General features: G+C 44.9%; 3 protein-coding genes across 9 annotated transcripts in view; 2 read left to right on the top strand and 1 right to left on the bottom strand.

Moving 5' to 3' along the window:
• Positions 1-326: 326 nt before the first annotated feature.
• Positions 327-14,757, top strand: TMEM125 (transmembrane protein 125). 6 transcript variants are annotated; one of them, XM_083619987.1, is made up of 2 exons: positions 327-1,249; positions 11,908-14,757. In XM_083619987.1, the coding sequence occupies exon 2, from the start codon at positions 12,209-12,211 to the stop codon at positions 12,878-12,880; it is 672 nt and encodes a 223-aa protein (XP_083476113.1). In that variant the 5' UTR covers positions 327-1,249; positions 11,908-12,208; the 3' UTR covers positions 12,881-14,757. The 6 variants fall into 6 exon arrangements, with proteins under 6 accessions (XP_083476113.1, XP_083476110.1, XP_083476111.1 ...); XM_083619984.1 differs by having other exon boundaries at positions 327-1,348; XM_083619985.1 differs by lacking the exon at positions 327-1,249 and adding an exon at positions 3,510-3,716.
• Positions 14,758-15,372: 615 nt separating this feature from the next.
• LOC310765164 (E3 ubiquitin-protein ligase TRIM56-like) lies at positions 15,373-20,995 on the bottom strand (the record flags this gene model as incomplete). Of its 2 annotated transcripts, none has more annotated exons than XM_083619848.1 (2): positions 15,373-19,406; positions 20,854-20,995. In XM_083619848.1, 2 exons carry the CDS (start codon positions 20,993-20,995, stop codon positions 17,344-17,346), a joined length of 2,205 nt encoding a protein of 734 aa, XP_083475974.1. In that variant the 3' UTR covers positions 15,373-17,343. The 2 variants fall into 2 exon arrangements, with proteins under 2 accessions (XP_083475974.1, XP_083475975.1); XM_083619849.1 differs by having other exon boundaries at positions 20,810-20,914.
• Positions 20,996-21,315: 320 nt separating this feature from the next.
• The window catches only part of TIE1 (tyrosine kinase with immunoglobulin like and EGF like domains 1), a 55,321-nt gene continuing 53,871 nt past the window's right edge, over positions 21,316-22,765 (top strand). Inside the window, exon 1 of the mRNA XM_083619823.1 lies at positions 21,316-21,897. The gene's annotated coding sequence lies outside the window, so the exon portion shown is untranslated. The remainder of the gene's footprint in view (positions 21,898-22,765) is intronic.

The raw sequence follows: 22,765 nt of genomic DNA, 5'->3' as shown, positions 1-22,765 counted from the left end.
AGATACTAAGGGAAAGAAGGACCCACTATCCCCATGAGTGTTAGATAGTAATGATAAATATATTTATTTAAATCATTTGTACAAAGATCTGTGTGTGTTAAAAAAAATAGATACACCAGTTACACAAAATCTGCAAAGCACAAAATAAACATATCTAATTAAACAAACAAACAAACCTGTCGGCTGAACTGAGGGCTAAACAGAAATCTATTTGCATATGCACACCAAATGCCAATAGAGAGGGAGAATAATGGACCTTGGGGAATTCCAACTTGGGGCAACTGATGCTTGCCATGATATGCTTGTGTTGGTAGATAAGGTGACTTGATAGGTAAGCATCAGGGCCTTGAATGGAAGTTGGAAGCATATTGACAGCCAGTGAAAATGCAATAAAACTGGCTGGCTGTGTTTGCAACAATAATATGCCTTCTGCTTTTCGGATACCGACACTGACTGTTCTGTAATCTAATCTCCTTAGTAACGCGTATCCTTTTCACAACACAACCATTTGTTTTCTGTCCTCCATGAGGCAACAAAGCAAAAGCACTTCAGCAATTTATGGTGCGCTGGTGATAAGCTATACCCTTCAAGTTATTCCTCCCTGACTTATCAGAACAAGACTCTGCAGCACCCTGGGTCAAGTAGTTTCACTATTCTCTTAATTATTTGCATTTACGAATCAAAAGCCTTCTGAAATTCACCACTAACCTATGTTATGGGTAGTTGCTATAACTGCTTTAGAAACTTTTTTAGAAGATCAGCAGAGTCCTTAACAAGACAGATGCTCTTCAGAGTAAGCTACCTGTAATGCTTTCTATGAACTAATTAATAATATGCATGCCTACAATTCCTAAATCATTCATATCCCATGTTCTTCCGTATGTCCATCACTAATTCTTCCGACAATGGCAGCGGATGTGAATCAATCTTTCTTGATAATTATTAGGTAGCTAGGAGTGATCTTCCTCTGACAGGTGCTTAAAACACTCCTTAATAGTTCAGTCTTTGCTCCACAATGGTGCAATGCTGCCCTCAGGTGAGAAGTTTTTCCCATGGTGCATGCACACACAGTCACTTCAGAAGATGTAATTAGAGAACATGCCATAAGGATGTTGTCCTGATCAGAGAAGATTGCTGAACAACCCACTGCTGACAAACCATCTCACCAAGGGACTTTTGGAGTCTAGCACTCGCTGGAAGATTACTCCTTGACCAGAGGAAGTTCATGGAACAGAGGCAGAATGGCAATGTAGGTTTTATTGGATGTTTTAGCTATGTTTACAGTCATGTCTTGGATTCTGAGGCAGCATAACAATCCTTTGTGCTCATGTCATGCCTGCATCACAAGGTAAGGTTTTTCTTTTCTTTTTTTACAAGAAGGTATGTTAGCATTTTTCTTTGTGTCAACATAGCTATGAAAACCATGCTTTGCATTCTAGCGCACACTTAGTCTTCATATTTCACCCAGTGTTTTCCAAATAAAACTTGCATGTTTTTAACAGGAATCAATTCACACATGGTATCTGCAGCATTGTCTCCTGCTAAAACATACCTGTTTAAATCAGACAGTATCTCTAGAGTAATATAAGTATTATACTGTATACAGTTGTGCAAATTGGTAGTCAACCAGAAGAAAGGTGTTGAAGATAGGGTTAGGGTGAGACGTAGTACCACAGATTTATAGAAGGAAATGTGAATTGTCATGCATATAATCAGGCATTACACCAGACAGTTTATGTTGCAAGAAGCCTATCAGAAGTTCAAAAAATTCTTCCAACTGAAGATATGACCATTGTCATTTATAGGAAAGGAATATGTGCTATTGTATTACACTCGGGTAAGGGAAGACACAATAAATGAAGAGAGGGAAAAGTAACAGAATCCAATAACTCAGCATGATTTAGAAATCGCATAACCTGGAATTGTGCCTTTTTGTCAGTAACGAGGTAGGTAGGAAATGTGAAGCCAATGGAAGACAGGCCTTGCGGTATGTGATGGCAAGGTAGGGGAGAAAAAGGAAGAAAAGAAATCCTAGACTGCTGCTGTCACCATCAACCACAAATCTTTTAGCACTCAAAACCCTGGTGGCACTTGGCTTGAACGTGTGTTGGGTATGCTGACAAAATGGACAAATAGTGTGACCTGGTGAGAAGATGGTTGAAGTTGGCTATTGTAGAGTTCATTTTCAAGTCTGAACTCTTGACGTAAGCTTGCTGGATGACCATATGCATGGTTCTCTTTCGATCGCATTTCTCTGTCAAATGGAAATAACAATACCACATATAAGCTTTCCCCTCCCCCACAATAATGAAGTACAGGCAGTATTGGAGTACTGAGATAAAAATATGTATTCAGTCAAGTCTTCAATCCCATGAAATGCAAGGCATTTACAAGTCTTAGAAAATATCATATGCAATCTTCTCCCCCCCAAAAAACTGAATGTTGTGTTGCACCAACTATCTTGAGTGTCCCATAGCAATGGTACTTGTCTACCCACTCAGTATTACTTAAATAAAGCTCTGTATGCTGAAAGGATTTGGGAACCTTAAGTTAATGGGTAGAAGGGGGGGCAGAGAGAGATGGTTCCTAGTCTCTCTATTTTGTTAATCCAAAAACCAAGTATCTTGTTTATTCACTTACTTTATTTTGATGAAACCATCATGGGAGGAAAGGCTTCGAGGGTGTAAGGGGTTTACTGCCCATCAGTCAAAGTCTGATCCATTCATTAGCCAATATTCCCACAAGTCCCTACTCTTTTAGAAATGATTATAGTATACTATCCTAGTCATACCCTTACTACTTAGACACCAAGGCAGGCATAGGCAAACTCAGCCCTCCAAATGTTTTGGGACTACAATTCCCATCATCCCTAGCTAACAGGACTGGTGGTCAGGGATGATGGGAGTTGTAGTCCCAAAACACCTGGAGGGTTGAGTTTGCCTATTCCTGCACCAAGGCCTTGAGAAGATCCTGCCCAGTCAGAACTTTTTCTCCCAAAGGCCAATAAAATGCTTTGCTTTAGGCTAAAAGAAAAGCTCTCTTTTCAAGAAGGTCTGATGAAGATTCCTACCTTCCTGATGGGTGCACAAAAATGTAGAATGGCTGTGTTTCTTTCCTGGTGCCACCCTGCATCCTAAATGGCCCCATGCCTCTATGCTGCCCCTTAGCAAAAGTCAGAATGTGACTGTGCTGCTCCTTAGGGGGTGGAAATGTGAACCCGTCTGGCAAGGAGCTTGTCTGGTGAGGGTTAACGTAGAACTCTTTCAACCTGTATTTGCTTACCTCTGCCTGTATTGTATATCCTCCTGTTTCCCTTGCTCCATCAGCCTTCTTATTTCCGCTTCCCTCAAGCACATAGTCACCAGGCTGGAATGCTTCCAAGGACAACAGCAGGTTGTCTCTCCATCCCCACCCTTCTGGAGAATGTACCTGCCTGGGCAAAGGTCAGCGTATGCTACGAGCCTATCAGATGCGGCACCTGGGCTAGGACAGGCGGAGGAAGGAGGTGGGACTTGCACCTGTTGCTTGACAGGTAGAAGCAGGCAGGGAGGGAAGAAGATAGATTTTAATTTTATCCTCGGGCCACAACCTGAAAATTGTCCCATCCGTCAAGTATAATAGCAGGAGAAGACGACACCAGCATCCTGGCAAGTCCAAGAGCTTAGGCAAAAGAAACAAGACTTGCTACAGCATCTTCTGTGAAGAATCAGCTTTAGGTGAGTGAAGCTGATGTCCCTTCCAGCAATTACCTGGTTGTCTCCACTACATACTGTCATCTTCCCTTTCAGTCAAGGCTTGGCGTGGGATTGGAAGCTCTTCAAATTCCACACGTACACACTGCTCGTCCCTTGTTAGCCTACAATTGTGTTTAGGGGCATTCCTGAGGGACTGGTGTCCTGCCTTTTGCTCAGATACCTTCAGGATATGAGGATGTGTGGAAAGGAGACGGGGTCCTTCCTCAAAGCTTCTCTTCCTCTGATCGCCAACACCACCATTATTTTAACTTCATTTAATAATGGCTTCCTAGGAAACATCTGTTGCAACTGTGAAACTGCTAGCAGATTTGCAGAGCTAAGCAGAGTCTGGTATGGTTTCATATTGGATGGGGGACTGTGTGTTGAGATTCCTGCATTGCAGAGGGTTGGGCTAGATGATCCTCAGGGTCCCTTCAAACTCTACCATTCTAATATATCATGATCTCAAAGTGCCTGGAAGCATTCTGCTATGTCTGCCCTTGTTCAGTAGCCCCATAGACTTAGCTGTGATTCTTGCATAGCAGAGGGCTGGACTAGATGACTGTGGGGGGTCCCATCCAACTCAACAATTCTACGGTTCTAAAAGCAGGAAGGGATGAGAAGGAGTGCGAGAGGTCCTTTCCCATATGGGTTAATGCTGAATAGCTGACAATCCAAGCTGGCTGTAATCCCTTCCTGGCCGCAGGCAATCCAGCAAAACACAGCAAGCAGTGTGTTAGAAGCCATCGTGTGCCAACAGCAGCACAGATTCCAGGCAAGTACCGCTTAGAGCACGCAGCTGCTCTTTTGCCGGCTTGGCATATAAGTGACGTGGATGGAACCATGGACTTGGATGCCTCTGCCCATGAATCCACAGGGTCCAATCGGTTGCTCCTCCAGGAGTTCAAACTTCACACACAGGTAGAATGGAAAGGCTTGTGTGGTGCACGCAGAGGGTGGGGGAATTTATTCAACTCCTCCCGGCCTTCCTACAAGTCACTGAGCTTTGATTTCTGCATCAATGCAGCCTCAGCTGGCAACGTGCCCTGAAGAAGCCTGTTCTCCTTATGGTTTTAACAGTGATCTCATGCTCTGTCAGGCTTGGCCTGACACGGTCAGGCTGTGTCTGGATCAGGCCCCTCCCCTCTCTGACCACCTGGTTCTGCCAAGGCAAGGCTCAAGTAGCCACTGATCTAGATGTTAAGCAATTGGCCAGAATAAAGGGGATCTGTTACAAGAGGAGCAGGGATTTTTAGCTATCCCCTTAGTTCCCTGTAAAGTAATAGTACTTTCACTGAACATCTTCCAGATCTCTTAACTGACGCAGCAACAAGAGTTTAAACTGGCTTTTAAAGATAGCCTGGACCCGTGCATGTTTAAAAGTTTACTCACGAGGCATCTCCTACTGACTTCTAAGTAAGTGTGCATATGATTGCAGCCTTAGATAGTGGTGTATTTTATCAGTAAGATGCTCATATGATTAGACCTCACTTCGCTTTGACCCATGAGCCACATTTCCTGCTTATGCTCAGTCCTGATACCTGACTGATATCTCCAAAGTGCAGTTATCTTTAGTGCTGAGCTGAAACAGGGTAGTGGTGCATTTTGTGGAGATCTCTGGCCCCTCTGATACGATGCCTTGCTTTTTCATCCATTTTTTACATTCCTCGGCAAAAGGGGATGAATAAACTGTAAGAAGGTGGATGCCGGAGGAAGAGTGTGCATGCCTCTGTTGCCAAAGCAACAGGGCAAACGTTCCCTCAGGCTGGGATGCACACGCGAAGTGCCTCCCATTGAAAGGAATGCAATGCAGAGACAAGATATGCAGGTGTCATTTCTCTGGACTGCATTGCTTCCAATGGGATGCGCATCTCAAGGCGAGGGAGTTTCTCCCCCTTACACCAGTGGCAGTACAGGGAAACCATATTTGTGAAAAGGCCCTTTAAAAAAGGATAAAAGAGGATAAAGGTAAGGGATTTTATTTATTCTGAAAACTTTCAAGTGGCAGCTTTTACAGTGAAAAATCATAATGAAAATGCATCATAGCACTGTGTTGCTCTACTTTTAGCATATCCTCCTACCAGTGTTTGGCATTTTCCCACCATAGACGTGTAATGGTAAGAGAGTGAGATGGTGCTTTATCGTGCAAGAAGCTTTAAACTCTGCCAGCTTAGACAGCGGGATGCAAAGCTCCCTCTCCACAAGGGCTGTCTTCAGTCATTCACATTGCTGTATACAATCATACCTTGGGTTACAGACGCTTCAGTTTGCGTGTTTTTGGGTTACGGACACGCCGAAACCCGGAAGTACCGGAACAGGTTACTTCTGGGTTTCAGCGCTCATGCATGCACAGAAGTGCTAAATCGTGCTTTTCGCATGTGCAGAAGAGCCGAATCGCAACCCGCACGTGTGCAGACATGGCACTGCGGGTTGCGAACGCTGCGGGTTGCGAACGTGCCTCCCGCATGGATCACATTCGCAACCCGAGCGTCCACTGTACTCTATAGCAGGAGAGGGGAACCTCAGGCCCAGGCACCAAATGCAGCCTTGGGACTCTCCCTAAGCTACACCCCACATGGGTCCTACCCCACACCTTCCTTCTGTGCTTTTGCTTGGCTGGACTGTGCCCTAGGCCTGTCTTGATTGATTTTGTTTGTCTGGATGGGAGATGGAGAGATGTGTGTACATGTGGAATGAGGCCTACTCATATGTGGAATGAGGCCTACTTATTTGTTGTTCTGTCCACTCTTTAAAAAAATTCCATTTACAGTCATACCTCGGGTTACAGACGCTTCGGGTTGCACGATTTCGGGTTGCACACTGTGCCGAACCCGGAAATACCGGAACGGGTTACTTCCGGGTTTCAGTGCTTGCACATGCGCAGAAGTGCTAAATCACGCTTTGCGCATGCACAGAAGTGCCTATTTGCAACCTGTATGTGTGCAGATGCGGCGCTGCAGATTGTGGACGCTGTGGGTTGTGAACGTGCTTCCCACCCGGGTCACGTTCGCAACCCGAGCGTCCACTGAATAGACTGCTTTACTATTCAAAACACCTCAAAGAAGTTTACATACAGAATAAGTACTGTTAAACCATATCAAATGATTCACATAAAAAAACCCATAAAAATATACATATCCTAAAAAAGTAATACACCTCTGGCCCCACCCACTTTTGCTTCTGATCTTGCCTACCTCTGGCTTGCGGCCCTCAGGCTGTAAAGGGTTCCTTATCCTGCTCTGTAAGAGGAATTGGGAGCCTGTGGATCTCGCCATTTCCATCAGTCTCATGGGATGTCGCGAGTTGTAGCGCAACATCCTGAGAGCCACCGGCTCCCCACTCCTGCAATAAAGTCACAAATGGTACTATACTATACAGTACGTAAAATACAGGTCAGTCCTAGGCAAAAGGTAGACAGCAAGAAGCTGAGTGGCTTTGAGAAGATTAAGGGGCAGCATGCAGATTTAGCAAGCACTGCATTTAATCATGAAAATGACTGTTTTCCATTCTGTTCCTGCCATTTTCAATATCCTTCTAAACAAAGTTTGTAGCTGTAGAGGCTGCAAAGACAAGGTCGCCTTGGCAGGGATGCGCTTGCTTGGGACAGTAGCATTTCTGTCTGTTAAGTATGGGAATACTTAACAGCCATTTCCTGGAGCTTCCCTGGAGGGAGACGTCAGGAGCACTGGCAGGCAAAGGTGGGGGCATGGGGAGTAGTCCGCCCCAGGTGCGTGCTGAGGGGGGTGACATTGCGGCCCCCCGCCCCCCTGGGACGCTTGGCGCTCACTGCACACCCCCGGGACGTGCGCTGCCTGCCACGCACCCCGCGGGAGGTGCTCTACGCCCCCTGGGACGCGTGCCAGCCACGCCCCAAAATGTACACCGCTCCTGGTGCCAGAGCAGGTAGCTCCACCACTGGTCAGGAGAGCAAGGTGTTTACGTGTGGTTACATGTAGAGACAACTGACAAATAGTTTGCATCTGAGCAGTGGGGGGTGGGGGGAGAGCTTACTACACAGAAGGTCCTAGCACCCCATCCAGGTCTCCGTTCTTCCTAGACAAAGACTTGCGTCTCAAGGGTTAAGGCAGCCTTGACGCAAGGATCTATTGTTCAACAAGCCGGAGAGCCAGTTGGTGACAAGAGGCAGATGCTGATGAGGAACCATGTGAGGCTGGTGCTGTGAATGGGGCTTTATTACTGTGTGGGATCCCTGCCCTCTGCCACTATCCTTGCTGCCAGCACCAGAGGCGAGCACAGCTCAGCTGAGGGATGTTGTGGCGATCTGATCCAGGAGCCCTAATGCAGCTTTGACAGACAAGGCAGGTACTCGTACAAGACAGGTGTACCAGTGAGTGGAATCTATTAGTGAGAATCTATCCAGTGAGTGGAATCTATTAGAATTCCTGGAGGGGGGTGCTGCTTATGAGGGCCCATTGACCCATCCCCATTAGGGCTGCCATATGTCCAGATTTTCCCAGACATTACCGGGATTTCAAAGGCAGATTTGACATCTGGGGGGAATTTCCAAAAGGCGGAGCTTTGTCCTGGATCTTAGGCAAGTCAATTTGGGGGTCTTCAGCGTGTCCTGGTTTTTACTTTTTGAAATATGGCAACCCTAATGCTCATTGGAAGTGGGATGTCATTGCGAAGGCCCCCATGTGGAAGATCACTTCAAAGAAGGATCTTTTATCAGCCCTGTGGAAGACGGAGTCTCATTTTAAGTATCCACTGGGGAGAAGCTTTATTGCAGGGGTAGCTTTAATGAGGTCCATCAATTTAGCCCTTGTGGTCAGATGTTGAAGAAGTGTAGCAACTGGGGCTGCTAATACTTTTCTGAAGATTGCTAGCTTCTACTATTTATTCATTATGCTGAATACCCTGAGCATCTAAGGAACCAGCTATTTTTGCACATATTGCATGTATTTTTCAAGAAGATATGCCTTTTTAAAAAAAAAATTGTGCCTTTATTTCACAGAATGATCATCAGCTCTAGTATTATACAAAATACCACCTTTCCCTTTTTTGTTTTCCAATACATTCTTGATTTTTATTGATAAGAAGTTCTAACCTAACTACTTACAACTTTCCAGCTGCCTATTCTGCCTATTCTGTAGTCCTACGTTCATAAGCTGTCATGTGAAAGGTATTGCATATTTCTGCTTACTTTGGTTGCTTTTTTCTGCACATAAACCTTCCACTAAGATTCACGAGGTAGGCAGAATTTGTATAGGAGCAATGCTGGTATTTGGGGGCTACTTTGATTTGTCTTGCTTAATAACCTCTAGCAACTGATTTGCTTTTCTAGGTGTTAAACGTGCAGAAGCAATATTTAACTTTCTTGAATGGTAGCAGGGTAGGATACATGACGAAGGTCTTCTTCCCCATACCATTCCCACAACTTTGCTCCTAAGCAACCTTGTGATTGCAGTCTTGTAACTACTTACCTGGGAGTAAGCGCAGATGAACTAAATATGCATAGAATTTTACTGCACATTTTAGCTGCTACTGACCTCTTTACTCTCTTCTTGCAATCATTTGCAGTTGTGTTGGCACACTACAAAAATCTAACTTTTCATTGTGGGTTTGCCCCTGGGTTTTATTTTTGCTGACTCTTTTGAAGCTTTTGACTTTGTGCTGTTGTTTTATCAGCTTTTTTATGTTGTGATTTTGCCTGCAGTTTTAAATTACTTGCTTCCCGTGGATATTGAAAAAACCACAATGGCTGAAGATTGTTTTGAAAATCAGTTTATTAAGAATCATCTTGAACCATTTGCCTCATCTATAAATGTTGCTACTTTGCCTCACATTCTCTCCAGAGTGCTAATGAACTAAAAACCCGCAGACAAAGTAGGATATGATGATTTAAAAATCATATGTGAAACCCAGCTCTCTCTTTGCCTCTTCAAGCCCAAATCTCCTTAGCCATCAGTGCCACTTCTCCTGCATATAGGCTTTACTTTCTTGAACCCCTGGGGGTCATGACTTCTTTGGATTACATTAGGTGTGCTATTGTACTAAGGAACCTTCCTGCACTGCTGTGAAAAGCTATAAGGATGTTACTGTTTGGAAAGCGAACACCTCTAAATCCTTTAATCTATTTCTAGACTGCAAAGTGAATCAACAATATACAGTAGTATCTTGGGTTAAGAACCTGAAGCGTCTGTAACCTGAAGCGTATGTAACCCGAGGTACCACAGTGGTGCTTCAGGTGACAGACTCCGCTAACCCAGAAATAGTACCTCAGGTTAAGAACTTTGCTTCAGGATGAGAACAGAAATTGCGTGGTGGCGGTGTGGCAGCAGCAGGAGGCTCCATTAGCTAAAGTGGTGCTTCAGGTTAAGAACAGTTTCAGGTTAAGAACGGACCGCCAGAACGAATTAAGTTCTTAACCCGAGGTACCACTGTACAACTTTTAAAAGATTTCAGTACAATCTTGAGCTGCTCTGCTATAATAGACCCGATAAGAAAGGGAACTTTTTCTGCCCTTTGAAGATCAAATATGTTGAGGTTGTGTGTATGTGTGCAAGCATATGTATGCAGACTTGCATGGGTTGGGGTTTTTTTGCCAAGTCTTTGACGTGGGTGAAAGAAAGCCTAGTTTCTCCCCTTTTTCCAGCTACCTCCTGCCATTGGAAACCTGCTGGAGAGGGACTGTGAGCAACCTCTTGGGAGAGGTGAATGGAGGAGCAAGGCAAAACTGTCAAGATCCCTTGTTATTTTTGGTATTGCTAGGAGGTATAATGTTGCTAATGTAATCTTGCTATATTTATAGTACTGAAATGTGTTTTGTATGTTCTTAGATTTGCAGTTATGCTGTTGTTTATTATGCTATTATGGAATTATTCTTACGACGGTTGATTTTCAGATGTGGTTCATTTTTATTTCTTGTAAAACGGTTCTTTTGTGGAAAGGCAGCATACAAATAAGATGATTATTACTGTGATTTTAGCAGTTCTGGATTTAGTGCAAGGCCATCTTTGGCCCCGATCCAGAGAGTTGTTCATAACCAGGTGTTGCATGCAACTATAAAAATGACGTAATAACCAAATGCACTGGACCAAGAAAGCAGATATGTACCCATGTTCAGTAGCATCCAGTGCTGATCTATACACATGTAAAGTGCATTTCTCCATTTGCTATTTCTCTCCGCAGACAATAGGACCCTGTGCATGTTTTTGTACATGCGAAACAGCAAGAATAGCCCTAAAACAGATTAAGTGTAGCTACACATGAGAGAGCTGCATATTTGTCTAGACTATCTTTGTTCAAATATGGAGGGGCCTGGAAGCAGTCTTCTGACAGTTATTTAACATTGACTGGAAAGTTCTGAACAGTCTTGGATAAGGTGTTTTGTTTCTTCATTGCTTCTGTGACAGTAATATGACTGGAGGATGTCTCCAATGATAAAAGCATATGATATCATGTATATTTTAAATATGAAAAAATAAACTAAAGGAAGAAATCACAAAACTTGGATTTCTGCTTTGGCTACCCACCCTTCACCATTATCTAATGAAAGAACGGCCCAATTCTATTTATTTTTCCATCTCTCGTCTTCGTGCCATAAGCAAAGCTGGGTGCAATACCCAATTGCCTCACTCCAGCACAGATGTTAACACAGAGAATAGAACTCAGAATCCTGAGGAATAACAGCATTCATCGTTTTCAAAATGATTCTAAGCACTGTGAAGATAACATTGTCCTCAAGATGGGTGTGCAGCACATGGTAAAATCAATAAAGGCTGAGGCAGAGATGAGAACCGCATTTCCTGTATAGTGTTGGAGCTTCTCTATGACAGAATGATTTGGATTCTGCAAAACGAGAAAAATCAGTCCAAATGGTTGGTTTGTTTTCATATGGATAATTCAAGTGCAAATTACAATTTACTTATGAAAGCAGAATTCTGCTTTTCTTGGCATGCGGAGCTAGGGTTGGCAAAGTGCAGAATTTTGATTTATTTTCCTAAGGCATGGACAGGGCTATTGCCCTGCCCATAAAAAGCAGGTTTTACTTGCATGGACATTAGCTGACCCCAGAGGGAGTGGCGTTTTCCTTATGACTCTTTTTTCTTTGGAACTCCGGGAGTGGAGTTTCAAGGGAAAGGAGGTGGGTCCCTTCCCTCTCTAGAGGCAATCTTCATTTCGTAACCTTTTGCCGTCATTTCTTTTTCAGATATGTGCCAGGATCCCCGTGAGCTCGGAAGCAAATGAGCTACAAGGCTGAAGCAGCTCTTCACTTTTGGCTTCAAGAGAGAGGAGTCCTACATTCCTCCTGTGCTGCGCTTCCAACAGCATACAGTAATACGCGGGCTGCAGGCTTTTGGCTCTGGCACTGCTCCCTCACATAGGAAGAAAAAGTGAAGGGTGCTGCCCTCTCCTGCTGGGAAATGTCACACCCATCCAAGTTTGCCAGCTGAAGCGGCAGCTCCATCTGCACGACCCACCTTTATGTAGGAGCCAATACAGTGTCCACCATGCCTGAATTAGAGCCGCTGGGTGTGCCCAGACCCCCAGCCAACGCCAGCCGGATCCAGAGGAATATCCTGGAGGAACATGTGGAGCTATGGTGGTTCCAGGAGCCCAGAAAGTCATTTGTCTGCTATGGGGTAGCTGTGGCTCTGATCCTTGCCTGTGGGGTAGGTGGCATTGCACTGCTCTATAGTACAAGCAGCCGCTCTGGGGAATGGAGGCTGGCAGTGGGCACAACACTCTGCCTACTGGCGCTCTTGGTCTTACTGAAGCAGCTGCTGAGCTCAGCCATCCAGGACATGAATTGCATTCGCAGCCGAGAGCAAGTTGCGCTACTGAAGAGCGGCGGTGCCTCGGACTGTGCGGTGTTGCTCGTGACATCCCTGGTGCTGCTGGTGTGTGGCACAGTCCTCACTGTGCTTTCCACCACCAGCGTTGGCAGCAACCCAACTGCCCAACGCCCCCTTGCCAGCATGTTTGTCAGTGGCATTGTGCTCACAGCCTCTGGAGTGATCATCCTGCTCAGCCTGCTGCTCTATTTGATGTGGACTTCTTGTTGCTCAGCTGTGCCTCCAAACCGGGACGCTGGGGACAACAGCACCCTCTTCACCATCTCGGGACGCATCTCAGCCGACCGGCGGCTCGCTCCTACCTCTAGCACAGCAAATCTCATTTAACCCTCAAGTAAACGCCTAGTGGCTGCCGCCGCCTTTGACCGCAGGGTTGAACTCTCAATATTGGACTGGCATTTGCACTTTACGACAACCAGCCTGGCCCAGATGCGTCTTCCTGTGCTGCACTCAGCAATGTGCTGGAATTTCTGCTGCAGAGCTGTGCTGCCAAGATAGCGGCCTGGGCTTGTTGGCCAGAGACCACAACACATAAAGATGTTTTCGCTACTGACTGAGTGCTGGGAGATAAAGGTGTGGAAATAGTCGACGTTCCAAAGAAGGGCTTTTCTAGCACAACAGTGAAAATGGTACTAGAAGCTGTTCAATTTGGATAGAGTGTTTCTCTCACACACAAATGTTCGTTTCACTAATTAGTTTCCTCAACATTTCTGAAGTGGCACCAGGCATTACCCCAACCTTTTTCTTTAAAAAAAAATAATTTATATTGATTTTCCCAACCTCTTAATGTTTATCTTTGCAGCCCCAAGGTCTACTTACTTTTACAAAAATGAATGATGCAATTATACAGAAATGGAATTTGGTGCCCAAACCTTGTTTTTGTGTGATTTGATTGTCATTATCATGGAATGCATACAGTTCTGTTTTGAATGGATAGTTACATGGAGGCTGAGGGATAATTAAGCTGCATGGAGCATATCTCCAAACAGTTTTATTGTCCTCGCCAGAACAGTGAAGACAGTGGCAGGCACACACACACGTACCCTTACTACCCAGCACTGGCACCTGATAGCAGGATACATGGATGGGAGTGACATTTCCTTGCTTGAATGCTCCTGCGTACTCAGGATTAGAAACAAGACCATGGAAATTGATACCAGGAATGTGTGCATGTATACAAGACGAGCATCAATGTATGGGTGGCGAATACAGCTGGCATTGGGGGACTTAGTTAATAGAGTATGAGGAATTAATAACTACTTTGCTTACTCAAGAGACCTCTCTGTAAGGGAAATCATCAAAGCTAACAGCCAAGTAGGCTTGCTCTGTCTGTCAGTTTCTATCTAGAGCACCTTCCCAAAAGGTCTTGAAGTAGACTCACATGTGAATACAAAAACTCAGTGGGTACAATTTATTTTGTGACCACAATTGTGCCCAACTGAGTTTCCCCACACTAGTGTAACCATATCTCTTTAGCTTGAATCAATTCTTAACTTGAGGTGAGCCCCAAGCCCTGATTTATAAAGGAGCCCAGAATGCACAGCCTCTGCCCTGAATGAGTTGATGCTCAACAGGCAGAGCAAGGGCAGTATTTGCAACAGCTGATATAATTTTTTTAAAGGGCCAGGATCACTGAAAGGCTTACAATAGAAGCAGAAGCATGGCAATGTCTCCCATGATATACTACAGCAAGGCAGAAGGCTACACCTTCACAATTTGCCCTTATACCAAACACAAACCACACAACTGTATGCCATCAGTATGCAAATTGGTGAATCTAGGTATTCTGTACAAAGCAACTCTAGATTGTGCACTCAACAGTAAATAATACAAATTAGGAACAAGTTAATGTTTCCTTTTCCAATCCAAATACAAAATCTCAAGTTTCTTTTACAGGAGATGTAAGGAAATGAGATATGTGAAATGTTATGGTGGTAGTGGGGTCACCTACAGAGGAAATGAGCTGCAAGAGATTTAACTCATACAAGTCTCAAGCAGTCCTTTATTATTATTCTACTGCAGTACGATGCAGCAGGATAAATTTGTCTCATCTATTAATGCCTCTGTCAGCTCCCCCAGTGCTGTATCTAGGGAATAATGATGCTTGGGTCAGTCTCCCTCCCCCTTTTATATCTCATTTGATCATGTGTGCACTGAAAACCAATGTGAAATAAAGTATAGAAATTGTAGTGGGTTTGTTGCTAGGAGTGTGGGCTACATGCAGTTATTCACAAAACTGGTTCAAGGTCCAAACTTAAAAGTGCACCTATTATTCAGGTCCAGGTGCTGTCATAGCAGATTTTTTTAGGATACCTTAGTGAATAATATGTTGGCATCCCAAACAGACCATGTTCCCATGACCCCTGCCCTACCAGCCCCCACACTATAAGTGCCATCTAAGTTGTGTTCACATGTCCTCAAAGAAACCATCTGTGATTAAACCTTAAGGTAAAAGCCCACAAGTCCAAGGCTTCAAAGTCATATTTCTGTTCTTTATATCGCACAAAGGTGAAAGCCAAGGACACAACACTTTTTCATGCTCCAAGGATTAGGCATGGCTTTGATAGAAGGCTGTGGATCTACTGCAAAAACTCAGTAAACTATATGCCACAGTATATCCTTCAAGATTTTTCCAACATGGCAAAAACCTCTATGTCTACTTAGAAGTATTCTCACTGGGACTTACTTCTGAGTAAATATGCAAAAAGAGGCACATAGTGTCTCTCTTTGTGAAAAGTTAGTAGGCAACTTGAGACTTGCACTTTTCTACTGTCTACAAACCAGCTCCAAGTCACATGGCTTGAGAATGTACAACAAAATGGTTATTTATTCAATTTTATTAATATCAAAAGCATATACTGAAGAAATGTTAGCGGCTCCTTAAGAATAAAGTAATGCACAATGGGGTACCCTTGACCCTGGCTACTCATGAGGCATGATGGCATTCAGCAGAGAGGTACCTGCACTCCTCTTCATACCTTCAACAGTTACCAATTTCTTAGAACATGGATGGGGAACCTGTGGCTCTCCAGATGCTGTTGGATGGATACTCCAAATATCCCTGACCATTGGCCATGCTAACTGGGGCTGATGGGAGTTGGGAGTCCAAACAATCTCTGCAGGACCACAGGTTCCCCAACCTTGCTCCAGGAAAGGGGAGGGCACAGAAGAGAGGAAGGAAGTCAAGCTACAACAACTCCAAAAGACAAAGGTAAGAAGCCCAGTTGGTGACTGCAACAGCTTTGAAGCACTCTGGGCCACTGCTCTTTGAACAATGCCATAGTATCTGTAAAACTAATGGAGCGAAGGGAGGCTCAGGGGCCTAGCATAGGTGCAGGATGTTGAGGCTGATAAAATTCCTTCCTGTTTAATCAGAGGATAACTAGATGTAACAGGAACTAGATTTGCAGGCAGCATATGATCCCTTTACTCTTTAGGTTTTGGTCTTCTTTCCCCAGAAAATACATGTCTAGTCAACTTTCCCAAGCACAGAGCTATCAAAGGAAATCTACAGCATAGCTTGGTCAAAAAGGGAATGATCTGTAGGAACAATCTTGGCCTTGTATTAAAAGACAGCAGAAAGGCCACCTTCCAATACGTGTGCTTGCAGAAGGTGATATTGGGCTCTACATCTTCAAGACTAGTCATTTGTGCATCCTTGGGCATACATGTGGAAAGTCAGGGAACTGGATGACTACTTTACTACCAAAATGAACAGCAGGAAGATTAGACAGTAGCTCACCAACAACGGATCTCGGTGCCGACTACATGTGCATATAGCCATTCATAGGTGACATCTGCATGGATCTTAAGACATGGGCCTTGAGCTGTGTGCCTATAAAAAGCTTGGAATACAATATTCCTGGTCTCAGCACCTCCACGTTTGCTTATGGAGCCAGTGACAGTTGTCAAGCCCTAGCAAAGACAGCATATTTAGTAGGCATTGAGTAAGGAACATGTATGCAAGGAGAATTATTGAATTTCTACAATTCCATGGGTACTCAGGGATTATGCAAGTGCATTAAATGCTTGTGAGAAGATGTATGTGAAAACACATCCACATTTCCACAAATCACACACTGAATGCATGTTACTGTTAAAATTACACTAGAAGCTACGTTGCTTGTTCACATTGCCCCTTCTCAAAAAAATTCAATCTGATGGCAAGGCACAATAGTTCCTGGTCCACACAGCAGCAGGTGAAGAAAGTGGAATGTTATAAGCCTAGTCTTTGTAAATATAATGGTAGGACCGAGACCTCCTCAGCACTAACCCTGATGCCTGAATTTGAATTATCAGATTAAAAAAGGAATAGCTGGTCTATTGCTCATTGAATGAAGGACCAAGCCTGCTGATGCATCTACAAAATTTGCCATGACCACAATGTCAGAGAAAGTAGGAATGTCGGTTCCAAATAAAAGTCTGGCCACCTGTTCTCATGGGTCCTTCGACTGAGATCTGCATTGAAGCAGCAGACTCCAGAGGTCTGAACAAAGACAAGATCATAGTAATTGTGTGAATGCAATGCATGGTTTAAAGGTACATGTAAGATCTTAATCTACTGCCGTTATTCTCGTCAGGCTCGAACAATAGCAAGAAGACTTCAGCAATGCATATTCATCTGAGTGTAACAGCATTTCTTACCCAGGGTCTGATCTCGGGTCTAGTAAAGGCTGAAGCCCATCTCAATATCTAGTTAACACAATAGTGCCAGTCTCCAGAAAGATGCTCAGTTTCCAGAAAGATGCTCAGAATTTCAGAATTAGGCACTTGATTCATACTCTAATGAGCTATAGCAAACTACCGTATAGGTAAAAGACATGAGTGTTTCCATCTTCCCTCACTAAAATGAGGTTATTACTATCAATGGCCAGGACTCTGGGTCTTCCCATATGACCCTGGCCACTGAACACAACCTTCCCAGTATTATCATATGGCGAGAACTGTATCACTTTGAACTGATCAATCACAAAAATGTTCCTGTCTTCATCAACACAGATGCTGAATGGCTTGTTCAGCAGTGAAGTTGAGGGGTTAAGCACATTCAGAACAACCCCAGACTTCTCCATGACCACAATTTGTTTCTTAATGAAATCTGAGACAACAAACTCCTCCCAGCTATTTACAGCAATGAACAGGAATTTCCCCCCATGATAGTTGTCTGGCTGGACTCTACCAACACATGCCCCAGATGGGCTATACAATGAGATGGAACAGAGAGTTCCTTCACTAACAGCCACATAAGAGTCTCCATATGAGGCAAGGGGATAGGACGATTCAGAGCCCCTCAGCTGCAGTTTACGCAGGAATAATCCATCAAGATTCAGGAAAAAAAGATGAGTCTCTGAGGAACAGGCCAGGATCTTTCCACACACAGAGATGCCACAGAAGACAGAATTAGATGCAGGCAAAGGAATCACCCTCTCAAAGTGGCCGCAGGCGCTATATTGCTTTATCTCAGCATTTGCCTGATCCAAAAGGACGACTTGACCACTGTGAGGCACAACAGCAATCCCAGTGATATTAGGCTTTTGTTTGGTGAGGGATGGATCTAGCTGAAAGCTGAAAGCATACCCTGCTCTTCTGCTCCAGCCAGTGGAGGAAAAAGAGCTTTTAAAGTCAGATTCACTTGTGAGGGAGTCTTCATCTGAATCAGAAAGAGTGCCCGTAACCTCCCCACTCTCCTCGCCCAGAGACGTCAGTGACTCACTGCCCAGCTCCAACGGCTGCGCATTTCTTGTGGGTTGCTCCCCAGGAAAGACAAGACTGAAAATTGATGCTTCAGAGAGTTGATGGGGTTCATCCCAGGCAATGGTTAATTCTGGAATCTGACTTTGGAGTTGTGGCAGTCTGTGCGCCTGAAGCTCCTCAACTCTAGTCCTGATCATTCCTTCCAGGTGAAGGATCTCAGAGTCCTTCCCAACACATAGAATACGCTGAGAAAACTCTTGAGTGTTCATTGCTTTGTCCTTCTGACTCTGCAGCTCCTTCCGTGCTAAACAAAAACGCTCCAGCTGCTCTGCTAGGAACGCATTCAGTTTTGCCAAAGCACAGTCCTTCTGGGCAAAGATGTAAGTAGTGATATCTTCCACATACTTGCAGATCTTCTCCTTGACACGTTCGCTCTCTACTTTTAGTTTGTCCATTGCCTCCTCCACAGCTTTCTCTTGTTCAGAGATGCAGGTAATTGTTCCCTGCAAGCTCTTGATCAACTGCTCTACAGAAGGTCGTTTCCGCTGGACTGCACTGGACATGGACACCACTTTGTGCTGGAAATGGTCCAGCATGCGACAATCCCTGCAGATGGACATGCTGCAGGTATCACAGAAGAAACGGAGCGCCTCCTGTGGGTGATCTTGGCACCACAGTTCCTGTAAGGATCTTACCTCAGTGTCATAATGCCCTGCAAGGAACTCTTCCAGGTTCACCACCTTATGGTGCAGAGTGAGGCGGGAGCAGCAGTGGCCCTGGGAACATATTTGGCACAAGAAATCCTTGCAATCCAGGCAACGGGCAGTGGCAGCCACAACTTTCTGAGCACTAGAGCAGACTGTGCACTCTAGGTCCTTGTTGTGCTTCATCTGGAACAGTTCCAAGAGGCCATTAATGAAGAAATTGGTCTTCAGCCCCACAGAACCTCCAGGAACTTCCGACTGCAGACGGCACTCAGGACAATGTATGGTCCCATTTTCTACCAAGGGCTCTAGGCATTTTTGGCAGTAGGTATGCAGACATGGCAAGATTTTGGGCACCAGATACAGGTCATAGCAGATTTTGCAAGTCAAAAAATCTTCCCGAATCAAATCCTGCAGTGACGTGGAACTCTGAGTTGCCATGATCTTGTCTGGTCGGTCTACAAACAGAACAAGAGACAATCAGCATGGCCCAACTGGGTCTTGCACCAGCTATGAAGCGGAGGTGGGTGGGTTTAGAAGTTGTGTCAATAAACCTAGCAAGCTCTTTGCCTACTAATTCCAAGAGAGCCACACCAGACCTGTTAAAAGGGAGGTGGAAATGTAACTCAAGACTACAACCCTACGCACTCAGCTAGAAAATAAGTCTGCTGGATGGAGCTTACTTCTGAACAGATATAGATAGGACTGCAGTCAGTAATATAAATAAGGATTTGTGATTAGGGAGTCAGGAACTGCCCCCAAAGGAACTGGAAATAAAATTACCACCTTCAGTGCTGTAGCACAAGGGAACTGGAGAAGGGATTGGAGAGAATAACACCTGGTCAAACATAAGCAACCAGAGATGGGCTACTGGTATATTACACATTTTGTGCACCAGTGTAGAACTTCAGTCTAGGAAAAAGCATGAAAGCCATGCATAGATTACAACAAAGGAACCAGAAAAAAATATGGGAGGGGGGTGCAGGGAGAGAACTTTGCCCCATGTTAGAACTCTGAAAGGGAAATAATGGGGAAGAGCCCTACTTCAGTGGCTGGGCAGCTGCTGTCATGGACTTCAAAGACGCTGGAACTCAGGATGAAAAGGAGAAACGAGCTAAGAGGAAGACACGTTTTGCAAACCCTCACCATGCTCAATTCCCACCCAGAAACCTATGTCCCCACTGTGGATGTGTGAATCCAGGATTGGCCTCCACAGTCACTTACGGACTCACTGTTAAGACCATGTTCATGGAAGACAATCTTACTCGGCTATGAGTTATCACCAAATAATAAGAGGAGCTCTGTATACAGAATGTCCCAAGTTCAAACCCTGTCCTATCCAGGTAGGGCTGGAGTGGGGAGGGGATTGCTACCAGTCAGTGCAGAAGATCTTGTGATAGATGGAACAATGGTCTGACATTAATGCTCCGAACCTAAGGAACATTCTCTGAAATATGTGATATGGATTTTGATGGGAGTTAAATTTCAAGCAATCATACTTAGGATTACAGGCTTAATTTCCAGCTTGTGTTTTCGGTCTAATTTCCAAGTGCTGGCATAAGTGTGTGTGGAGTTCTTTTTGTAGAGAATAACGAAAAACCTATTTAACTTGCCCTACAGAAATGTGCCAGGGAATTGGCTCAGCAAGCGAGCCGGTCGAGATCGGGGAAATTGCAAAGCACCAGCGCGAGGAGGAGACGCTTCGCCAAGCTCGAGAGCTGGAGGACGGAGCACCGGGCAGTTAGCCTGCTTGTGGCCCGATCCTTTTCCTTCTATCCCCTTCGGGTTCTTTTGCGGGCGCCTCTCTCCCATTCCCCAGCCTCTCCCACCACCCCCCGCCCCACCCAAGGCAGTCACTCACTTGCAAGCGCTTCACGCTCAAACGCCCAGAACATTGCCACGCACCTTCCTCTAAGCGGGCAGTCCCTCGACCGGGCAGGAGCGATTTCCGCTTCGCGGCGTCATTTCCGGAAGGCGCTCTACCTCGCTCATCTTGGTAGCAGAGCCGCCTCCTCTCCGGTTTCCTGTTTGAGTTAAGAGGCTCCATTTTGCACTGTTGAATCAGCGCGACTGGCTGCGAGCAGTCACGCCTCCCGGGCGCGTGGAGGGGGAGTTCGCTCTGCTAGTGTCCCGGCATTTTAAAGACTAGCAAATTTATTTCGGCAAAGTTCGGTAACAAGTAGAAACACAGGAAGCTGCCGTGTACAAAACCACCTAATTCAGTGCCTATTTTGGGTTTTTTTCATTGGCGGCTCGTGGTTCTTCAAAGTTTTAGGAGCAGTTTCACCCAGCCCTACCCGGGATTCAGCTGATACCTTTTGAATGCGAAACCTGTACTCTGCCAAAAAACCTGTACTCTGCCAGTGAACTGTTACTCCTCTGCCCCTTATGGCAGGAAGTTAGGAAAATGAAGCGTCATTATCAGAAAAATGGGGCGGGCTTATGCTGACCATACATCTGGCTTTAGAGTCTTTTGAAAGAGGCCTGTCTTGGAAGGACTATTCAGTCCAAGCCTTTTAAATATAAAGAATATAAGAAGAGAGTACAGGGAACTTAGAAGTTGCCCATAAGTAGTAAACACAAGCTTGGCAGCTTGATCACGTGATCAGACTTTACGCCACAGTGGTGAGATATATTTTATTTTCATTTATAGTAGCAATTTCTTCATGTGTGCCTCTTAGTATACATTAGTATATACAAATCTCTGTCCCATTTTTCAGAGCCTGCTATCATTAGGTTGAGTGAGGGTGCTACGCCAGTCAGCAGTTTCCAGGGGGTAGAGTAGTGGCACCAAGTTGTTTAGAGCTGCGTGTGTCATGTGGCCATCTGATGACCTGGGCCCTCTAAACTAGCCTGCTGCCCTCAGGTGTGGAGGATGCTGTCCCATCACCAGTGCTGGAGTAAAGGTGCCTATTTATTGAGCATTCATCCTGGTTTGTTTGCAAGGAGGTAAGGTGATGTTATTTCAAAGTATTACTCCACACCTTCCAGTGCATTTCCCCATCACTTTCCTTACCACAAAAAGTCCACTCTTTGGGGGAAGTATGCTCGCCAGAGCAGCTTCGTCACGCTGGCCACGTGACCCGGAAGTGTCTTCGGACAGCGCTGGCTCCCGGCCTCTTAAGTGAGATGAGCGCACAACCCTAGAGTTGGACACGACTGGCCCGTACGGGCAGGGGTATCTTTACCTTTATGATTGTTGTGCAAGAGCTTCTAATCAACTATAATTGTGCAACCTGAATTTCCCGTTAGGTGATTTAATCCCACCTGAAAATAACAACGGGGAACCACTGTCTTGTCTTTTGCTTCAGGCAACAAAATGTCTTGATTGATCCTACCTCTTTTCACTTTCTTTTGGTAATGCATTTGCTCCAGTCAAACTAGATGAAATTGGGTTACTTTGACTCAAGTTTTTTTAAAAAAAGCTTCACATGTATTTTTATAGATATCCTGCAGCAAAAGGAAGCCTCTAACCCAGCCCACTTTATTTAGATGTTTAAATTAAGTTTTCATAGTTCCACTGTTCTTGTCTGCACATGGACAATTTCTTGCTGGAGAATCATGATGTCCGTCACTTCAGATTTCTGCTTCCTTGATGGAAGTAGACATTTACAGGGAATGGAAGTAGCTGCAGCTCATGACTTCTTTGGGTGAAGCCTATGTATTTTGCTATAGATGTCTTCTGCAGGCCTTGTTTTGTTTATATCCCAGTTTTTGTATTGAACACAAGCTGGTTGCTTCCAGCACCTCTTCATCTTCTGATGCGAGGCTGCAAAACTGAACCATAACTCTACAGTGAGGGACAGCAGTCTGAGCA

This window comes from Podarcis filfolensis, assembly GCF_964270895.1.
Source record: "Podarcis filfolensis genome assembly, chromosome: 6".
Lineage (NCBI taxonomy): Eukaryota > Metazoa > Chordata > Lepidosauria > Squamata > Lacertidae > Podarcis > Podarcis filfolensis.
The sequence above is the reverse complement of the archived record's forward strand: the minus strand, read 5'-3'. Positions and strand labels throughout refer to the sequence as shown.